This window comes from Bacillus rossius, chromosome 3 (assembly GCF_032445375.1).
Source record: "Bacillus rossius redtenbacheri isolate Brsri chromosome 3, Brsri_v3, whole genome shotgun sequence".
Classification (NCBI taxonomy): Eukaryota; Metazoa; Arthropoda; class Insecta; order Phasmatodea; family Bacillidae; genus Bacillus; species Bacillus rossius.
In genome coordinates this window covers 63,885,741-63,907,841 of record NC_086332.1, presented here as the reverse complement: position 1 = coordinate 63,907,841, position 22,101 = coordinate 63,885,741, and the positions used below count along the sequence as shown (strand labels likewise).

Here is a 22,101-nt window from a genome sequence, read left to right as displayed (position 1 = left end):
CTCTATCTATTGACGAAGTTAAGAACAAAACTGTTATTAGCGCCTTTATTTTGCTAGCCGCTGCGAGCTCCACTAAGCGGACTGGTCTCACCAAGGAGAAAAATATTAATTTGCCAGACCTTACTATGTGTATGATCGTCTGGCAGACATAGAGAAATGACACTCACTCACTATTTGTATGTCTACGACCTATGATTTTTTTGTTATAAAATGAAATTATCACTTTTTCACTCCCTTAGGGATGGAATTTCATATTAATATGGGGTCTATGTGTTAATCCAGGTTATAAGCTAGCTGTAAGCCAAATTTCATTCAAATCCATTCAGTAGTTTTTACTTGAAAGAGTAACAAACATCCATCCATCCATACTTACAAACTTTCGCGTTTATAATATTAGTAGGATAACTTACGGAATATATGTTTTGGCGTTATAAGTAGAACATACAAACAACACGACGGTTGAGCAGTGCTTGAAAGTTAGAGCGTGAGGCGTCGTGTGCTGTATTACTACATAAATTGTAATTAATTATCATGAACGCAATATATTAACCTTGAAACTTTTAACAGCAGAATCTTGGGGTGCTTTCATATCTTAGAAACACACAACTTAAAAACACACAAGATAAATTTTTCTAAGTTAATCCAATCTTAAGTTACATGGATACAAATTAATATAGTTCTAAAATGTGTGTTTATAATTCTTTATAGTTCTAATTTGAGTTTTAATTCCTTAGATGATTTTAGTTGGGTTTCATAAGTTATTACTAGTTATAAGTTATGATTTTATAAATTAGTAGGTTTCTTAGTTGTGTGGTTTTAAGTTACACGTTTCTAACTTACGGCATTTCTAAGTTGCGCCTTTCTACGTAATGAGTGAATCCCTACAATCTTCAGTTAGTAGGAAAGGTTAAAACAGCATCATATGGAAAGCGTTACCACGTTACTCAAACAAGTCTTAAGCCCTACAGGAAGAACTTCATTAACTTAGTTATTATGGTAGGCCTGTGTGTTCGCCGAAACCCCGTCTCGCAGCGTTGCGCAGGACGTCTGTGTGGTTCGCGATAAGGTGATGACCACTCGACGCTCACGTGCGGCCACTAATGACTTCAGCCGCTCGAGTGCTCCAAAGTCTGTCCTCCAACTGGTATAAAGCAGAGGAAGCGAGATAGCAATCAAACTCTCCGACATGTCGCCGATCGCCGTCCTAATGAGCCTCCTGGCTTTCAGCCTGGGTAAGTGGAGCACCTAGCTTCGTGCAGTATGTGTCATGGACTTGTCTCGTAATTTGACAGTATGTTAGTGCTAATGGTCTACATATCCTTCTGCCACTGTTCTGTCAACGTTGTTTGTAGATACGTTCATGTTGTTTGTCTGTGTTCACAAACAAACATATGTGCTTTCGTAAGTAGTATTCGGGAAACGGGTACTCTTGAGTACCGTCAAATTCGAGACAGTTTGCATTACACATATGTCTGCTGTTTGTAGACACACTCAATCACCCTTTTAACGCGGAGCAAACATAGTGCTTCATCAATTTTTTTATTTGGCAGTGCCCCTGCAGTCTTATAGTTTTGCGCATAGATGCATGCGGGTCGCCGTTGCCTCGCCCATGCGAGTGGGGGAGGCCACTGACCAAATTTTTATGGTGCTACGAAAAGCGTATAGGCCCTCCGCCTGGCACGTATTAAGAACCTCCCTTAAAACTAACTCCCATTTGGTTAGTAGGGCTCGCAATAAACCAGAATGTCTGGGACGAAAATTCCAAAAATGTCGTCGAATGCGAAGATTACTAGATTTTCATATCGTTAAAAAATTCTATACTAACTAACCACGAGAGTCAATGAACAGCATTTTACATTTATGGATTTGTCGAATGTTTGGAAATTTCTTTCGTTTATTTCTCGTGGTTATGCACGACACCAAACTGATATTTAAACATTTTATGTTAAGCATTATAGTGTGTATTAAAAGAAGGTTTCTACAGAAAAGTACAAAATGTGCTTGGAAAATGTTTACATGTTAAAAAAAAACTTTACTTTACGTTGAACGCTTACAATCAAGACACCTGATGCCCTTCAGCAAAACAGTAACGACTAATTTACACAGTTTAATATAAAATAATACTCAAAGAATATACACGCACAATGATATACTACTGGTAGGGTCCTTGCACACCTTTTTTGTGTACACCTCACACAAGAATATACTACCTGCAGGGTCATTACAAGGTCATCGAAATTTGTTATACACTTACCAATCATAAAATGATAGAATCATCGTTTGATAATTTGTTCAGTATAATTAAGTTTATTTACTAATTATGCTGTTAAGGGAGCTGTTCCAGTTTTACTATATGAAACCCCGCCCGGTATTCGACCCTGTAACGCCTCACTCCGAAGTTGGCGCTCCAACTAACAGCGCCATGAAGGCTGATGTCGAACAGCAGATCAGTTGAGTGCCTTATGTGTACAGGAAACGAATTTATCCGCTCACAAGCCTTCTAGATTATCAGGACTACCACAAATTTTTTTGAGATAATTGTTCTTTTTTCTCAAGCATGTCACTAAGGTTGTGTGAATTAAACTTTTTGAAATGAAAACTTCTTTAGCCGCGTTGAGCGATTTTCGGTAGGTGCAAAGCTTAAGGGTTCGCGTCACCGACATGCTTGTGACGTGTTGCGCCAGACTGGCGACGCGCAGCGGCCTGTGTACATGTATACGCATATATACACTAATACATTGTATATACTCGACTGTTACATGTGCGTGTTGGTCTCTTTTTGGATGGGTAAAATCTTGGTGAGTTCGCGTCACCGACATGCTGTAGTAGCAGTAAGTGAAGTTAAACTGACCACGTGAAAATTTTAATATGTGTATACTGTGCATTGCCTAATGAACACATGACCTAGGTCTGAAATCACTGGTAATAATAGATAGGTAATGAATTTTTACATAATTTTGACATACCACTGACATCTGTTGTGACTATAGAATGATGTAAGGATAAATGATATAATGCTTACATTTTACTGATATTTATAGAAATCGAGGTATAGAGAGCTGATAAAATCTGTATGAAATCTTCTGAAGCCCTCACCCGATAAAATAAAAATCAAAAATTTCAATTTTCTTTATTTAAAACCAAGTGTTTACAATAATCTTCCAAAAAGTAAAACCAGAATATATAAAATAAGATATATTTTATAGCCAAAAAGATAGAGTCCAACTTTTATTTATTTGAAAAGTACGTAGTTACATAATAATTTTACATGTGATCATGTCCTTTTATTCCTTCTCTCTTAAATATTCGACATAATGCATTGTCATTTGTAGAGGCGTGATGTAGAACTAGTAAATTGCCGAGATGTAAGCGGCTGCGTAGCGTTGTGGATAGTGCATAAGACGGGCGAACGTTAATTACTATATTCGGATCCCGAGTGGTACAGTTTTTCATCTAGAATTTTTTTTTTATTTGAGTCACATTGAATTATTTTATTATATGTTTATAATTTATTAATAATTATGATTTCATAAATAATCATTTTAATAAAAATACTCGAGTCCTTTTTGAAGTTATTTATGAGTAAGTTTTCACTTTCGTTGACAGTCTCCATGACTGGCTATTTTTTTTTCCATTGAATCTTAAGAATTTTTTTAATTGCCCAAATATATTTTAATTTTTTCAAAGGGGCGTGTAATAAAATGTAAGTTTTATTATTCGGTTTATCACGTCATACCGGTTGTTTACTTTATTTAATAACTTTTATTATAAAATTTTTTTTTATTAATCTATCACGATACCTATTTTGTATTTGCTGTTTAGTCACTAATTTTATCACCAGATATTTACCAACCATCATTATAGACTGCACACTGTCATACCAATAATTTTAGTTATCTACCATTGCGTGACTCTTTACCTCTATGATATAACATTTAGAAAATATACAACTGCATGCGGTTGTCATTGTTCGTAAACTAACATCAGGCGATGCATTACTAGTGATAGTTAAGAAATGGGTAAAACTTGTATAATACTAGTGAGTCATGTTAAATTTAATATAAATTACGGGCACGGACATCAAAGTTCAGTTTTTAAAAATTTCTGTTTCGCTTTTGTAAGCAGTTATTGTTGATGTCTGGTACTGGCAAACGTGCAAGACTATGTTTTTTTAATAATGCCCTATATCAAAGAAGTTTCCGTTTAAGAATTGATTACGGATATTTTGATTGGTTTGGAATATTCAGTAAACATTAAATGTAAGATAATTCACCCAAAATTATTCACTTCCCCTTATTCACGCATGATTCAAAAATAGTAATCTATAATCTATATATTATATAAAATAGGATGTTGGTATGTATGTCTTCGATAAACGGAGACACCGTTTAACCAATAGACATGAAAAGTTGGCATATCGAAGATTTTTTTCATGAAGAATATTTTTTTGCTAGCCATTTACCGTTCAACCGATCGCCGTAGGTAAACAGAAAATCATAGGTCATAGACATACAAACAGTAATTGTGTGTCATTTCTCTATGTCCACCACACTGTCATAAAGCGCCACCACCTGTGTTCAGCCCGGGAAACGCCGTGTACTGCGTCTATGAATAACTATTATTATTTTATCTGAAGGCAAGTGACATTTGTATTACGTGCAACTTAAATATCTTGGACGTCTTATATATCAATAAACATTAAATATGTTGTATCACACGCAAATAAACTATCTCTGGACGTCGTATATGTAAATTATTTATACAATATCTATTTTTATTTAACTCAAGGAACACATAGCATCAAATAATAACAAATACTGATTGTGACTGTGATTTCTGATTCGTAAGTTTAATAATTACAATTATTTATTGTAATTTTGATTAATCTATTTACATATAAATGACTGTTGGTATGTATGACGTTGATAAACTCCAACAACGTTTGAACGATCACTGGAACACATAGCAACAAATAATAACAAATACTGATTGTGACTGTGATTTATGATTGGTAAGTTTAATAATAATTAGTTTTTGTAATTTTGATTAATCTATTTATATTGTTAGAATTCACCGGGTTCGTAAAGGATAGACCAATTAAAGATTTTATCACACACACAGTTTTATTTATAGCCACTATTTACATTACTAGCAAATAATCTAAAAATGCCAATTAATCAATTGTACTTAAAAATGTTGCTTCCCCATACACTTGTTTTTACATACCGCACACCTCGCTGGGCTGCACCTCTCGTGGTCCTCCATCGTAGGACTCCGCCGCCGCCGTCGCACTTCCCCTTCGCCGAGATCCCACTCAACGCCTCGCTCGGAATTTCGCTCGGAACTCCGCCGCGCCCGCGACACTATCGCCCGGAACTGAACTCTTCGCCCTGGAACCTTCGTCCAGGGAATTCGCCGCTCTATCGCCCGGATATTCCGCAGCGGGAAAACTCCCGACTTCACAGAACTGCCTCACTCCCTGCCCTGGAACCTTCGTCCAAGGACTTCGCCACTCTTCCGCACCCGCGGCACTATCGCCCCGGTAACTCCGCCACCGGAGAACTCCCGACTGAACTCCGACTGACTCTCCTTCTGACTCTGAGGCTCTTATATATCAGTCACCATTTCTAGAACTCACGAGCGCGGCTGGGGCCAGTCGCGTCATTCCGCGCCGACCCGACGGCAGAAATCTCTCGAAACACGTGTCGGCGGCTCGCGTAACTCCGCAGCTGTCAGCTGTCAGTTACGTGTCAAAGGCAGGGCGCTGTGCGGGGAGTGGTGGGAAGGAGGGGAAAAGCAACCATCCTTGTAATCTTCCAGGCGCGCGCGGAGCATCTAATGTTGCGGCAGCCGCAAGCCAGCTCTGCACCTGCACGTGTCGCGGCCTTGCTCACGTTCGTAACAATATATAAATGGATGTTGGAATCTATGACGTTGATAAACTCCAACAACGTTTGACCGATCACCATGAAAGTTGGCATATCGAAGTGTGTTTTCATGGAGAATATTTTCACACCATCAATTTCGCTATAACTCACCACTACATAGAGCTGCAGCTCATCAACTTTTATTCTGTTCAACCGATCGCCGTGAAAATTAGTATATTGTGATTTCTACTCTCCTTAATCCCCAATAACAAGCAGTCGTTGTGAGTGTGATTATTATTTGGTGAGTGAGTTTTAAATTGAATAACATTTCAAAAGCTTATTAGATTGTAGATTAGCCTACATACAAACCATCCTTTTTCGATATATATATAGGTAAATAAAAAAACACTGTAGGGACAAAGTCTGCCAGATTCTGCTAGTACTATATAATGTATGACTACTAGTAAAGACAATGCTAAATCTATTTCACAGTTTTTTTTCTGTAGCAAGCTGGCAGGTATACTCTCCTGAAGCCAGAGTTGGCAGAAATTTGTTGTTCATTTGTTCAAATATTATAGAAGTTTCGATATGGCACTACATAATTTATGAATTATTTAACATTCAATAATTTTATTTATAAAATTTGAATTATGTATGCCTTACCTCTTTTGCAGTGATATAAATTTCTTCACGAAAATGTACTTCTAGTGATGAATAACAGTTGAATAATGTATCGTTATTTCATATCTGAGTACATTTCCTGAGAGTAAATGGCTGGCGCTAAAAAGAACTAAGTTGTAACTCTAAGTCTACACAAAACAAGAGACTTGGTCCTAAGTTCCATACTGCAATAACACTTTCAAACTCCGAGGTTAGAGTCATTTTCAGCGGGATAATGTTCCTATATAGGAAAGGAGAAGTCTACGGAAGCGTTAACCAAGTGCTGTGTTTGCAATGCATGTCTTTCTTACAGCGTATCCACAGCATAACGGCCTACTGAATCAAAGAAAGTATGATCTTGGCGGCAGAATTGTTGGAGGGAATGCAACAACTATCGAGGAGTTCCCCTACATGGTACGTGCCACAAAACTCAATTACATTATTCTAATCCAGTTATTGACAATTGTAATATCAGCACATGATTTTATTGAAATATCTATCAATTTTAGGTACGGCTTACAAACTAACTTATTCCAACGATATTCAAAACTGAGATATGTTTCAAACATATGGCCGCAGGTACTCTAGTTTCCGACCAATGTACCACCGAGACCTGGTAGTACTATTATGAATTCTTGATTTGATATCATCCAACGAAATTATCACAATATCGTCCCACACAAGCTGGCTTTTCTTTCTTTAACATCACCAGGTGAAAAAAAAACTTTGCGATTGATATATGACTGTTGTTGTTTAAATCAATAACCATCATTACTTTTGAAAAAAAAAATGAAAAACTTTCATTTCATTCTTCTGAAATTACGTGTTTGCGTGGGACCATCTGCTCAGCTTTCAGACCCTTATCGTGGCATTTATTTGCGAACTCCGTGCGTTTGGCTTAAAATAAATTTCATACTAAACACTTAATATTATATTTGTAGCTAAAGTATCGTGAAATATTAAAACTATAAGTATTCAAAATGCACAATCCAGCTGGAACTTCTAGCAAATTGGCATATAGGCCTTGGCACCACCGGTAGCCTGAATCATAAATTAAATATTCAATTTTTAACGTGTTTTGCAGGTATGTGAACTACGATTGTAACAATAATCTAAGGAATAAATGAAAAAGATCTAAAACATAATTTAACTATCTAAAAAATATGTTTGCCTAAAACGCACCCAAACATTTCAGTTGGGGGGGGGGGGGGGGCAGGAAAGAGTGATGCTCCTTAATCTGGCAAGTCCACTACTATGCCCCTCTATGCCCCTAAGCATATAGTCGTTGAACCTAAACCATAGTTTCTCTGAAAGTGAGACTGGGCTATTTCCATTTCGTCGCAAGATGAGTACCGCACTTGGGAGTTCTTGTTCAAAAAGTTATCACTGCGTTAAGAGTAGCATTGCCTACAGCTCTCTTCCTAAGAGAGAGACGTAATAAGAAGAAGCAATATGTAATGGTTTAATATTAAGATCAATTTGGTTTATAATACAAGAGAATTCCATATTTTTGTTTAAATGTTTTATGAATTCTGTTGGTTAATAAAGACAGTATAGTATTAAAAAATATTTGACACAAAAATGTTTCTATTTCAAAATAGCTAAATATTGACTGTGATACATGATGCGTTAAAACAATAAAATAATGTGTAATAGGCATGTATAGACCAGTTTTGCTCAGAACAATAAAAATATATTGGCAAGTTTATGTTAAAATATATGTACCAGCTGGTACCAGAAAGTAGCACAAGTTCCTTACAACGACATTTGTCTTCTGAAGATAAGTAAGATAAGTCTGTACACTTGCAATGTTACGTTGTAATTAGTTAAAATTAAATTATTAATTGTGCTCTTGAGAAGAGATACCGCAATCTTTATCTTTCCAACAAAACTGAGTTTGTAAAACATTCTAGCTCAAACATATTATTTCTTTCCATTAATTTAGTGTACAAATTTTGATAAAAAAATTAATCTTAAATATATAACATGAACGGAATGTCATATATATTCTTGAGAATAGAATTTTTTTTGTCACAATTATGAGTTATTTCATGATTTTAATCGCATTTCGGTACTCAGTGGTGTATTAACTTGCGTTTGGATGCTTTAGGGGGTATTAGCATGTGTTATTTTTATTTTATCGCAATTCACGAATGACGTTTGTCCCTAGTATTAAGTATTACGTCGCTCTGTGTGTCTTTGCAGGTCTCCGTCAGGGAAAACTACGAGGGACTGTTCGAGTCCCACATATGTGGCGGCTCCATCATCTCCGAGAACTTCGTCGTGACTGCAGGTCACTGTTGCGCTGAGTAGGTTAATACATACACTACAGTGAGTTTATGGCAAATTCCAGTTGCAAGAATCTCCCACTCTGTTAAAAGTTTTCATCCATTATTAGGGAAGAACACAAGTTTCTAATTATCCTAGTAACTACGGATGCTAAGAATAGAAGCAAAATCTTCAATAACTTGTTAAGAGGTAGTAATCCTTTTGAACACTTCTAATAATAATGTGTTTGGTAGTTTGGTACTTCGTATTTCATTCTAATTTTATGGTAACCATCTTGAATTCCGTAGACATTATAATACACTTGGTATCAACATCTTTAAAAGAATATTAAAACATTGAATGTTTATAACTAATTACTATGTTTTAATACTATAATATATAAAGGCAATGCGGCTTGTAGATGAGGAATTTTCGTTCTTTTAATGGCAAAAAATTGCGAAATAATTCAAATTTAAATTTTAAATTTTTTTACGGGGTTTCCTCTCGAAAAATGAATTGTAGAATATTTATCATTTTTTTTATTTTTTTTAGATTATTCCTTCTAAACTGAAAATTGTGGCGAATTTTTGAGTAATTTAGGCAATTTTTCAGTTTTTTCTTGGCAAATTTTGAAGGTCAAGGTGTAGGTCAATCCAAGATGGCTTCCGTGACGTCAATCAAAAATGACGTATTCCGACACTAACACCATACCCAGAATCTAGGCGACAGACATATATTTATATACTACTAATTTATTTTTTAGCAACAATTTATAATGTGTAATAACTTATTGTGATTTTGATGAAATTCCTTCGAATTTCCACCTAAGGATTCATTTAAGTTGAGTTGTTGTACATCTCATCTATAGAAGTGAATAAATAATCTTTATCTTTCCAACAAATGCTCAGAATTAAATAAAATTAAGATTTTTTTGTTACAGTGAAGATACTGCTTCCCTGGTCGTTCGTGTTGGAAGCACTAAAGCAAAAATTGGAGAGAAACATGAACTTTCCGAAATCATCTTGCATCCTGAATACAAACAAGTGGACAGAGTTCCTTACAACGACATTTGTCTTCTGAAGGCAAGTACGATAAGTCTGTAAGTCTTTTCAATGAAATGTTCTCCTTTATTTAGTTAAAATAAATAAATTCATATTGTTCTATTATAAAGAGATCAGAATCATCAAGTTACTTACTTTGATTAACAGGTTGCAGATAACGCCATATAAATAACAACTTAACTAATGAAGCTAATATTAATTTTACATTCAAGAGTGTAGTTTGAATATTCATACAATCAATTTGCACGCTGTAGCTCTGTTCGAAAATAACACTTGTTGAGTTCAAAAAATAATAATTTTTGGAGGGTAGGTTAATACTGTGTTAGCATACACGACAACTCTAAGTTTAATGGGTTTTACTCTCTAAACATATTTGAGGCAAATTCGTTTTTTAATTTAGAAAAAGGTATGTTGAGTTTATTTTTAATAAATCACATAAGTCTTACAGTGGAAAGTTTTGTAACTGCATTGTTATATACTAAACATCTCTCTTAACGTCTCTCATCGCGTATAAAGAATTTTAAGATGATTAATACATAAGACGCATGGCAATAAAGACTAACATATCTTAGGCACTGATGTATTTCCTGTGCATCCCGTTATCATAATAGAAGATGATCGTTTTTCCGGGTTTCGGACATGTTCTGTGATCACATGCAATCATGTGTCTTTCAAAGGCGTTGCAATAGTTCATTCATCAAACTTTCTGTGAATATAATCTCGTGTTTATGGAACTGTCCACACAAAAAATTAACCAAAATTACTGTGTGGCTTTTTATTTTTTTTAGGTGTCGAAGCCGTTCGTGTACAGCGACAGCATCAAGGCCGTCGCACTGCCGCAAGCGAACTCCGAGGTTCCGGAGGGAACTCTGGCTGTGACGTCCGGCTGGGGCTCGACATTCGTGGGTGTCTCCCCGTGCGCGGGAAATAACATTCTGTACTTCTGCAATGGAAACCAGTAGCCAGGACGTAGCTTGTGATACTACCGGAAATATATTGTAACTGTGTACAACACACGGCTACGGGTATTTTCGCATATATCGAATATGTTTTTCAAGATAATACTGGGTATTTATTACGAACATATGCGCAAATTTTATATTTTAATTGATGTTTCATTCAAAAGCATAAAACATGGGAAAGATAATCGAATATTCAACAGTATGACTTTATTTTGTTGCATTGTTTTTTTAATGTCCGCAGTTAATACTGCAAATCAAATCATTTAAAAATTACTTTAACTAATGGAGATAACGAGACTGCACAAAGCATAAATGCCCGGGTAAAATCCAAACCCAATATTACTGCGAACACTATTTTGCAGCGATACAGTTGTTTTCATGTAAATGTAACAATTTACAAGGTTCTCGCTGTTCCGTGGCGAACGGAGGGAAGCACGGTGGGGTCGCCCGCGTGCAGCAGCTGTGTGCATGTCGAGCACCTGCTTGCGGGCCGTGCTTGAGGCGCCGTGTCTGGCTGTGCTCGCAGTACGAAGGCGACGTGGTGCAGGTGCTGCGAGAGGTGGCGGTGCCCATCGTCTCCCAGGCCGCCTGCGTCAGCGAGTATGGCAAGAACATCCACGGCGACTACATGGTGAACGACACCATGATCTGCGCCGGGTACCTGCAAGGAGGGAAGGACGCTTGCCAGGTGAACGAACGTTCCATGCCTATGGACCGGAAAGTTTCGCGGATCCATTTCGCGTTAGAATAAATTTCTAATATGTATACCATTAAGCTAATTTCGCTATTGGCGCATAGTTTGTAATGATACGAAACGTAAGCAGGGCCGTGGCGTTCTGCCTCGGCGCCGTTACCTGACACCTGGCAGCTCTGGAAATTCCGCGGGTCATCGCACGAGCTGTAAACGCTTTTCTCGGCAAGTCTGGCGTCGGGTCGGCGAGGGATGACGCGACTGGCCCCAGCCGCGCTCGTGACTTCTAGAAGTGGCGCCTGGGCCTATTTAAGTCCAGGACACCGTCTTCAAAGAGAGTTTTCCGGGGCGATAGTGCCGCGGGTACGGCGGAGTTCCTCGAGAGAATTTTTGCCGGGGTGATAGTGCCGTGCGTGCCACGCAGTCTGGGCGATAGTCTGTGAGATAGTGCCGCAGGTGCGGCGGAGTCTGGGTGATATTGCCGCAGTTGCGGTGGAGTTTGGGCGTTAGTCTGTGTGATAGTGCTGCGGGTGCGTCACAGTTTCTGAGCGAGAAGTTCCTCGGCGAGCGAGTTTCTCGGCGATAGTTGGGTGGCGAGAGTACGGCGGGGGCGGCGAGAGTCCCGAGCGAAGTTCCGAGCGAACCGTCAAGCGGATTCTCGGCAAATTGTAGTGCGTCGGCGGGGGCGGAGTGCGGCTACGGAGTTCCGCGAGGGAGGTCCACGAGGGGTGCTGCGGCGGGTGTTGCGCCAGAGGTGCGGCACAGCGAGGCGTGTTGTGTGTAAAAACTGAGTGACTGGGGAATAAACATTTTTAAGTGTAGTCGATTATCAGGCATTTTTAGAAGATTATTTGTTAGTGACGTAAATATTGGCAATAAATAAAACTGCGTAGTAAAATATTTAATTTGGCTATCCTTTACGAACCCAGTAGTTTTACCACGACGATTATAATGTTTTAATAATTCGTAACAATACACTCACTGTTAGAAATTACAGTACATTTACAAATTTTTCAACGAAGATATTAAAGAAAATAAACAAAGAATTCTTCGTAAATTTAAATAACCGTATCTTCGTAGAAAATACGCCGTATTTCGACGTCAGAGATGTATCTTTCGTTCTTAGAAAATGTAATCACATACGTGGTAAAAGTAGAGGGTTCTTTCTATATACTTACCAGTGTTTTTAATGTTTTGTTAATATAAAGAGAATATTCTATTGGATTCATGTTAAAAATAACTGAATACAGTGTCCGTAAATTTACGAAGATAGCCGTAATTGTACGTAGATTTCTGGATAATTTGTAACCAGCGTTCTTTTTAAATTAAAAATGAAATTTTTTAACAGTGAAGGGGATACCCCTGGTCATTGAGAAACCCTCAAACAAAGAGTTGCCGAATCACAGTCTAACAAGTTGAGACGTCTCGCCATTCGACAGACAATGAACGGGTGACATGTGCCTGTGTACAGGACTGTGGAGTCTCATCCTAGAGGTAATTGAAAACGCATATTTTCCCAGTCTCTATCGATATTTTTCCCTCGCGGTAGTGCCATATTTGCTTGAAACTTGATTGCAACAAGAGTTCATGTGTACTGGTGCAATTTTTTTTAATCACTGCATTTCGTTTTTTATCACTGAACCTTTTTACTTCGTTTAGCTGTAGGTAGAGACCTAAAAAATTTGCTATTTCAATAACCAACAGGCTAGTCTCCGTGATTCTCTATCTACTCGGGTAAATTACATCTTTTCATCGGCTACTGACTCGTGACATCTGTTAACAAGGATGCTCGTGATTCGATACTTTTTTGTTGAAGGTCTTCCATTGGTTCAGAGTCCTAATCAATTCTGTTCCCATCACTAGAGACCTGAAAAGCTCGAAGATTCATTTTGCGACAGGCTAGAATCCAAATGCATTTGCCGTTTTTCTGCTTCAGTGATTGGATCACAGATTATCTTAAGGACTCTGGGCAAATTAAAAACCCTTCAACAAAAGATTTATCGAATAAAGAGCATCCCAGCTAACAGGTATCACGAGTCAGTAGCCAATGAGCAGATGTAATTACCCCGAGTGCATAGAGGATAAGGGGGTCTAGCCTATACGTCACGGAAATCCCGATTTTTATATGGTCTCTAATTTTACTACAAAATGACCGCAACAAAATAATATTTCCCACCGGAAAACCACTTGAACTTTAATATTGATTTTATATTTGAGAATTCGTGATTTTTAAGACGTTAGAAATTGTGAACGGGAAATTATTATGGGCATATATTTTACACGAAAAAACATCTGATCGCCCATTAGACTGCAATAAGGTATATCTGCGTTAGCGATTGTTGCCTTGTAATTTGCGACCGTCTGCAAGAAAAGCGATTGCCCTATTCGGCCGCGCCAAGTCAGGACGCGTTTGCTTCCGTACTGGATGGCTACATATGATTGGTGTGCTGACAGAAGACATGCAACTGAAATAAACCCAGCCATCCACGATACATAGTTTTAACACACAGCTGGTCTGGAAATATTCTCGAGAAAAATACATGGGCCTAGAAATTACCCAATAAATTTGTTCACACTTATGGTGCCGCTGTTTTGGCGTGCTGTCGTGACAACATTACTATGTTCATCCTTAAGACAAGATTAATTTTACTGGGAAGAAAACTAGCATGACATGATTTAGCTTAAAGTGATACAGACCCGTGGCTGGAATTATGAAGAGTAAATTTAGTATTCAAGCAAAAACCTGAGTGTCTTTTTTTACTATTGAAACGCACACAAACGTTTGAAATTTGTATGTTTAATCTGAAATAACTGTTAAAATATTTAAATCAATCCAATTATAAATCTAGTCATAAGAGCATTCATTTTTAATCTTTCGAGGAACCAACTCACATATATATCGTACTCCGCCGTGAGCCAACCCTAATGTCAATGGCTTTGTTAAGAATGAGATTATGGAACAAACCATACATTTTGAAATAAGCTGTTTCACACTCCTTTCTTCACTGGAGTAACGTAAATGTCCCCTTAAAAAACTTTGGAAGCCTGGTGGATCTTTTAGTTTGAAATATTAAATAAAATAACAAATTCGATTTCATCTATATATCTGTGCCTCTATATTTATTTTACTTTTAATTAATTGAACTTAAACTAACACGATCTCAGTAAACAGGTTAAAAAGTAACTTATCTTACGTATATGTTTTGTTAAATATATTAAAATTATAACTTTTGCTATATGGGTTAGCAAATATGTTAAAACTAATACATTTGATGTATGGGTTGGCCCTAATTGGAATATTACTATTAGAATTCCTAGGGCACAGTTCAACAGAATAAGAAAGATAAAAAGGTCAAAATAAACAATCCCAGAGTTTTAATTCTTAGTGCTTAGAGTTATTAAAGTCCCGTAAGTAATAGTTTCGGATGTTCCAGTCTCTTCACAGTAGTAATCTAATTGCCACGCTGTAGACATCACTGAGAATTTGGAGGTATAGAGATTTGAAATTATCTGGCCGAAGGTGATGAGGCTACCAGAGCGCCTTAGCTGTCCTGGGTCCTCGAGGAAGGGAACGAGGATGCCCGCTCCAGACTCTTGAACCCTGTCTGTGAACAAGCCTAAATTAAACATGGTCAGAACTGGTTCACAGACAGCCAGTAAATGGGCAAAAATGCCCACCAAAAAATATGATTGTCGGGGAATAAAAAGGTTGCCAAAAACCCACCAAACAGGGAGTAGCTTGTAGCGCTCAGGATGGTAGCCCGCCAGGATGCGAGGCGAAGACAGGCACCGAACATGCGCGGTTGCAGAGGACGCTTACATAAATTAGGATAATGAGGAATTTAGCAACGTATATATAACAGTTTCTACTAGACACACAGACTGACTAATTACTGGTTAAGATAAAAATTAGGGAATACATCCCTTGACTAGCCGACTACATATTTGTACGACGACCGACTGAAGTCTTGCTGTGTGCGGGCCGAGGTTCCGAGGTGATGTCTGCTAGCGCGGCGCAGAGTCCCTTCATGGCAGGAACGACGCTTAATTAAAAAACGAACTTGATTTCGAAACAAAATTCAGCTTCTGGGCCGAAAGGTTCCAAAGATTTCCGAGTGAATGGCACAGGAACACCTGCATCGATATCTCGATGTTGCCGTTAGCTGCCGATCGGAGCGCTATCTCTTGGGTGGTGGCAGAAACAAAAAAAAATCGACCTGTACAGCTCACACGAGTGCACTTCTTAAACAAGGGGGCTTTTGGAAAAGACTGGTGTAGCTGTCTGGTGGCTCGCAAAAGAACTACAGGGCACTGCTTGTGGCGTGTCACCAGGGGGCAGTCTGAGCTTGACCACTGCTCGGAGGAGTTGCTAATTGCGCCACAAGAGGGCAGAGACGGTACGTCTGGACACTGGTGTTCAGACCTTGAGACAGTTCGCCCCTGCCCGGGGTTAAGAACTGGTCAGTGCTCTGGGCAGTGTTTCCAGGAAAGCATGGTGAAGGAAGGGGGGGGGGGGGGTGTAAACGGTGATGACAGTGGGAACGAGGCTCTGCTGGAGACGTGACTGAGGGTTTGGTAAAATGACCCGTGAATGTGCCTTGAGGTGCTTGCCTCAGGAGATCTCCAAGAAAAACAGGGCCCTGGGAAAACACAGGGATAAGCCGTCTTGATCATCGGCTCGGAGGAGAATTACAGGTGACGGGCGTGCATAAAAGCGGGGATAAGACGAGACACATGGTGGCTCGCAACGATCGGCAAAATCAGTTCTAGTGCTGGGAACAGATTGGAGAGGCTAGCCGGACAAAGATTAAATGGGAGTGTACAGAGAGCGGAAAAAATTTAATTTTTAGCTTCAAAATGACTGGTAAAATTATGGTTCAAAATTCAAATTTAAAATTGTGCCAAAAATGCTAATTGGCGGCACAAAGCCTACACAGTAACTTAACCAAAAAACTAATTTACATGTAACTAAAAATTAAGCATAAGCATACTCGTGCTTGAAAGTAATTAAGAATTAACACTTTAAAAAATTCTGGCTTTGTCACAACAAGATGATAATAATATAAAGTAGTAGTATTATTGCCCCGGGGAAGGGGAAACAAGGGAGTTAGAGCGACACAAGAAAACTGTGTTGTGAGAGTAGCAAATTTTATTAACATGAAGAAATAATGCAATAGAACAATAAACGTATTAAATTGATACACTCAGCTTGTCTTCTAAAATGATTATTCTTTCTTGGACTTGTCACGCTTGAATATGCCTTCTGGCTGTAAACGCAAATATAAGGCATATGTCATCAATTAGTAGTAGCCTACACATAAAATGTCAGCATATTTAACTGTTACAAAAAAAATTCTGAAATCCTTAAGCTCGCTTTCCTCTACGCACCAATAGTGAGTCACAAAGTAAATTAAATATAAATACCTATATATAAAAGAAAAATTACAAATGAATATTAAGTCTTTGTTTTACCAAAATATTATTGTGTGTTAAAAGTCTTAATTTCTAAGCCGTCTTGTGGCTTACAATAAAATTTGCGTGTAGTAGATCCTTCATGTTATCGGGTCCAATACGGCCGGACACTCGCCTCAATACTGTTGGGTCGTCCTGCCCCAGGCGTCGCTCGCCAGGTCGCCTGTAGGTTGCGCAACGGCCATCCGGCGCCCTGCATCCCTTGCGATGCCGTGGTTGGACTTCGTCGGTGCGCTGTTGTCCCAGAACCGAAAGTTCCCTCGACGACTGTGAAGAGTTGCGAAGGACACGCCACAAATCCCCTGCGCTGGGCTCCCTCCTATATGATGTGCATGTCGATACTGGTGTACTCCGGCGTTGCTCCTTGCGATTGGGCTAAGTCCGACTGACAAAGAAAAAATGACTAAGTCCAGCTTACCCTTCGTGGAGGCTAAGTCCCATACCGGACTTCAGTGTTTGTTCGGGCAGAGTGACGGTCTTCTTGGTGGTCCAGGCAGGGCGGTAGCAGATCTTCTTGCGCTGGTGCGGCGATGCAGCTGATCGTAGCTGTCGTCGCCTGGTGGTCTGCGTCTTAAGCGCCGAGGTCGGGGGTTTATACACCCCTCGGGAAGCCTTCCCCTATGTTCTCCGACCATCCAGAACCTCGTGGTACACTCCCACATCGCTCTGGAAGGTCGGAGAGGAGGGAGGTCACGTGATCAGTCACATGACCTCTCCTCAGTCATGTGGTTACCCCCTCCACTGCGCGGCTCTGGGTGGGCTCAAGCGCACTGGGTACAAGGTGGAGAGTCTGTTGGATTGTACACCCGCTACACAGGGGTGTAGCACGGGTGGCAGTCTCTTCAAGTGCAAGTTACACTTAATGTGTAATACTTCGTTGGGTTACGCTTAGCTACCACAACAGTATTACATCAAAAAACGCACTCTCACATTCACACACAGATTCAAACAGCAGGTAAGCCGCGAAGTGTATAGAAGAATTGTTTTCAGCCTGTGTCCGATATTGGCCAGGTTTTTTTATTGCCTTTTCGGCTTGTCTAGTTCATTGCAGAGCCTGCTACTCGTAGCTACAAAAATGATCGTGACAAACATTTGGATGATTGCATGGGGAATCCAACAAAGAGTTGCGTGTGAATCGTGCGTATTGGCTAGAGACCAGAAACATTCGCGATATCAGTTACTTAAGGCTAGACTCCGTGATCCTCCATGCACTCGGGCAAATTGCACCTGGTCATTGGCTCGCTCGTGGTTCGATACTTCTTCTGTTGAAGGATTTTTCATTGGCACAGAGAGATAAACTGTGGCCCGATCACTGCATCACCAAAAAGGAAAACGTGTTTGGATTCTAGCCTATCGCGAAATGGATTCGTGAATTTTTCAGGTCTCTAGTCACGTCTATGGTTAACTTAGTAGGTAATTAACATTGGCTGACATAGGATGAGGTGATATCGGCTCCAGTGGTTCGTATCAAGGATGAGAGCGCGGTAACATCCACAACCACCGAGTGTTCCATGTGGCACGCGTGTTCGTAACCGCTGTGTGACGGTGGATACCCGGTGCTGCGCAGGGCGACTCTGGCGGTCCTCTGACGGTGGGCGGCTCCCTGGTGGGGCTCGTGTCGTGGAGCGTTGGGTGCGCCGAGCCCAAGTACGCCACCGTCTTCACCAACGTCGCCCGCTTCCGCGACTGGGTCAAGTCCGAGGCCGGCGTCTGAGATGCCGTCCAGGCATTGTGGCCAACTTGTACACGTCCGCACCCACCACGCCAGTCCCGTGTACGCGTCACTAATAACATCCTGAGATTCTAATGGATTTAAGCTTAAAAGACGCGCATGGACTGACTTAACTAATGGCAAGTGCGCAAATAGCTGTACTAGCATACTCAAATAAATTTAACGACAATCCCGGAAACTCTACAGTTATAGTCACAATAATGAGTTTAAAAACCAATGATCCTGAAAATTAAATTCTTTCCAAACAATGTATAGTCATACCAAAAAAGGAAATGGACCTTATAAGCTAAACTCTAGGTGGCATTTTAAATTGCTATAATTGAATTAACAGACAAACGACATTTGGTTACAGACAAAAATTACAGTAAAATAAATTCTAAACCAAAGTTACAAAAGTCTCTTACGAAGGAGGGGGGGGATAAAAATTATGACGTTCTTCAGGCCTTATATTCCACAACGCTAAATCCAGTCGCCGCACTATGTTTTCAAAAACATATCTTCTTTAAACCAGGCTTCATACCAGCGGGGGAAATAAAGTACTAAAATCCAGTCGTGTCACTTACTTGGTGCTGAAGCATACCTTTGATGCAGTAGACTATCGGGGCCGGGCAAAAACCCGACTCACTATTGCGCTACTAGCAGCGCGATGCTTCTGTGTTTTGTCACCTGCCCCACACCGTCGCGCGCTCGCGTAACACCGCGTTTTTTGTTTTGCGAAACTAGCCATGGCATTACCGTCACTGGAAGTGAAGTAGTGATAACAAAAACTTACCATCCCAAGCGCCGAGCCGTACGAATTTCCACCTTTCATAAAATCCATTTAAATAACATTGAATGCAGCAAACCAAAGCAATTTTCGATGATTACAGACTATTGCTGTTAACTCTCGTTCACGTAAGGAACCAAAAGGCAAGTCCCCCATGGCTGGGATCCGAGTTCGCACGGGCTAACACTGCGTACTTCAAGAGCCGTGCCGCAAAACGAGGTCCGTCGCGACCGGCGGTCAAACACACAGTCCAGACAATCCGCTGGGAGCGGAATCACACTCGTCACGTCACCTGAAGTCACGCCCCCTCCTCTCTACCACCCCTCACTCCACTAGATAGTTCTCGTTAATTCTCGTAAGTACCGCTACACATTAAGAATAATTAACGTAAAATAAACAAAATCTAATAAAATATTACAATGAATAAATATTACAATACACCACTAAATAATATAAGTACACTCGTAAAAATTCTGATACAAATGAAAAATATTTTTAAGTTTAGAGTTTGCACACTACTGCACTCTATATGATGGCGGCCAAGTTTATTAAAGAAAAGCTAGAAGCGCTCATAAAAACGTATTTAAAAATTAATATACACATAATACTGAAACAGTGTAATTAAAAAAAAATCAACTTGGAATAAACTTTATACAATATAAAAATAATTAAATCCAGGGAGACTGAGGCCGCGCAAGTGACCTCAGCACGAACTGTGTGTCAACTTATGGCGTTTACACATTTCCTGTAATAATGTTTCTGCTGACAACCCTTAACTTGTAATAGAACCTATAACCTATACATTTGTACGTTCTTTGAATGCCACAAAAATATCGTAATACGACAATATGTGAATCTCTGGCCAATCAGCATTGGCGAAGCACGAGACAATTTACTACATTTATTTTAAGCGCCGCTAGATGCCACTACTGTAAACCATTTTTTACGCACTTAAAACGTAGGTACAATCCACACCACCAGGTTTGCTGGCATCATAATGTCTCGCGTATTAATTAGTTTCCTATATTGTCCCTATAACAATATTTAATCTCTCTCTCATCTGTTCTCCCCCCCCCCCCCCCCATCAACCCTTTTTATTTCTTCCAAGGAATAACCCGTGCTGTCTGTATGTTTAACATGTCAGTTCGGCTGATTTGGATTGCTTTCTTTGTGATTGTGTATTCACCTTTGTTGTTCATTCTTGTGGTTTGTCTATGCTATAGAGTGAAAACTAGCAATGACGTATGTCCATGAATAAATTTTAATCAATAGTTTGTGAGATGTTTCTTTAATATATATATATATATATATATATATATATATATATATATTTACAACCTCTTCCCAAATGCTAACTCATAAACGGCTCGTCTAGTATAGATTAAGCGATCAATAGGACTGCAAAGCATTTGATGTGCCATTTTCCAACATTTTTTTTTTAAATTTTTTCTGAAACTATCATCACGTATCTCTTTTCGTACGAGCGAATAGATTGAGACCTAACGTAACGAGGTTAGTGAAGACGATGAGTGGTTAATCGATATTTAAGAAGCAGAGAGGGAATGTCTTGGTGGGGAGAAACGAGAGTACCATGAGAAAATCCGACCGACTCATCCCAACGTCTGCCACGTTTACCACTTGACTATACCTGGAATATACCTGGATCGCGGGCTTATTCTAAGTAGATATCGTTACATCCATAGACGTCGAGTACCTTCGATATGGTTTTTAACGACAGAAAATATCGAGAGCAAGTCAAGTGTATTCCAAGTACGTAATCGTTAAGACGCTAAGTCGTTTGGGTACCTTCGGGTTTTTCGATTTACTCTTCTCTGATACTTGAGAATAGGCATGACGTTACAGCTGAAACGAAACGAATCAAAAATAACTTATATATTTCTTAAGTGTTATAAATAAAACACTTTTTTTCTGAAAAGCAATTGTAATGTATTAAAATACGTAATAATTTTTTAGAATTAATTTTTTTATTGTTTTTCAGAACAAAGATAAAGTGTAATTATAAACTATGTAGTTCACACACTACCGTGATTAAAAATTTGATTTAACTACTGTGTGCGAAAGTTTGTATAGCAGAAGAAAAACAGAAAATGCGTTTCTCCGCACATACGATACCTAAAGTTCTAACAGAAAATCAGCCAACACAGTTGACGACCAGACGAAAAATTCAGCCGTTTCTTCTAAAATTATTTAACTCAGGAATAGATTTTTGATACTTTGTAATCTATAGTTCACTTTAAAGAAAATGTCATTATGTTGACTTAGTAGGTATTTAAAAAAATTCTGTGCGGTTTTCGACTTAACGAGATTAATTTTTTTTGTTATGAAAGTTTGGAAATTTGAAAAATAATATTATCAAGTTATAAAGGAATTGGTATCTACTTTGATGTACGTATTTTATTTGTGATTTATCTTATAATAAAATATAGTTAGGCAGCTCATGGAGATAATTCGCAGCAATAATGGTGCTCATTTAATCTAAAGAGTTCAAAATGCCTCCGAACCAATATTTGTATTGTTCTTTGAGAAACTGTAAATAACAAGCGAGACAAATAAACAAGCAGAATATATTTCTGAGTGACAAAAACCATCTTGTATTTTCAT

General features: G+C 39.0%; 1 protein-coding gene across 1 annotated transcript; it reads left to right on the top strand.

Moving 5' to 3' along the window:
• The first annotated feature begins 1,151 nt into the window (after positions 1 to 1,151).
• On the top strand, positions 1,152 to 20,753 carry LOC134530797 (trypsin-3-like). The gene is made up of 7 exons (XM_063366007.1): positions 1,152 to 1,232; positions 6,841 to 6,941; positions 8,733 to 8,836; positions 9,736 to 9,877; positions 10,645 to 10,758; positions 11,345 to 11,506; positions 18,549 to 20,753. The coding sequence occupies exons 1-7, from the start codon at positions 1,187 to 1,189 to the stop codon at positions 18,693 to 18,695; spliced, it is 816 nt and encodes a 271-aa protein (XP_063222077.1). The 5' UTR covers positions 1,152 to 1,186; the 3' UTR covers positions 18,696 to 20,753.
• Positions 20,754 to 22,101: the final 1,348 nt, after the last annotated feature.

What these genes read in the sequence shown, in the direction of transcription:
- LOC134530797 (XM_063366007.1), top strand. Translation starts at nt 1,187, where the DNA reads ATGTCGCCGATCGCCGTCCTAATGAGCCTCCTGGCTTTCAGCCTGG. An exon ending in CCTCCTGGCTTTCAGCCTGG is followed by an intron (nt 1,233 to 6,840) that starts GTAAGTGGAGCA and finishes TCTTTCTTACAG; the next exon opens with CGTATCCACAGCATAACGGC. An exon ending in TCGAGGAGTTCCCCTACATG is followed by an intron (nt 6,942 to 8,732) that starts GTACGTGCCACA and finishes GTGTCTTTGCAG; the next exon opens with GTCTCCGTCAGGGAAAACTA.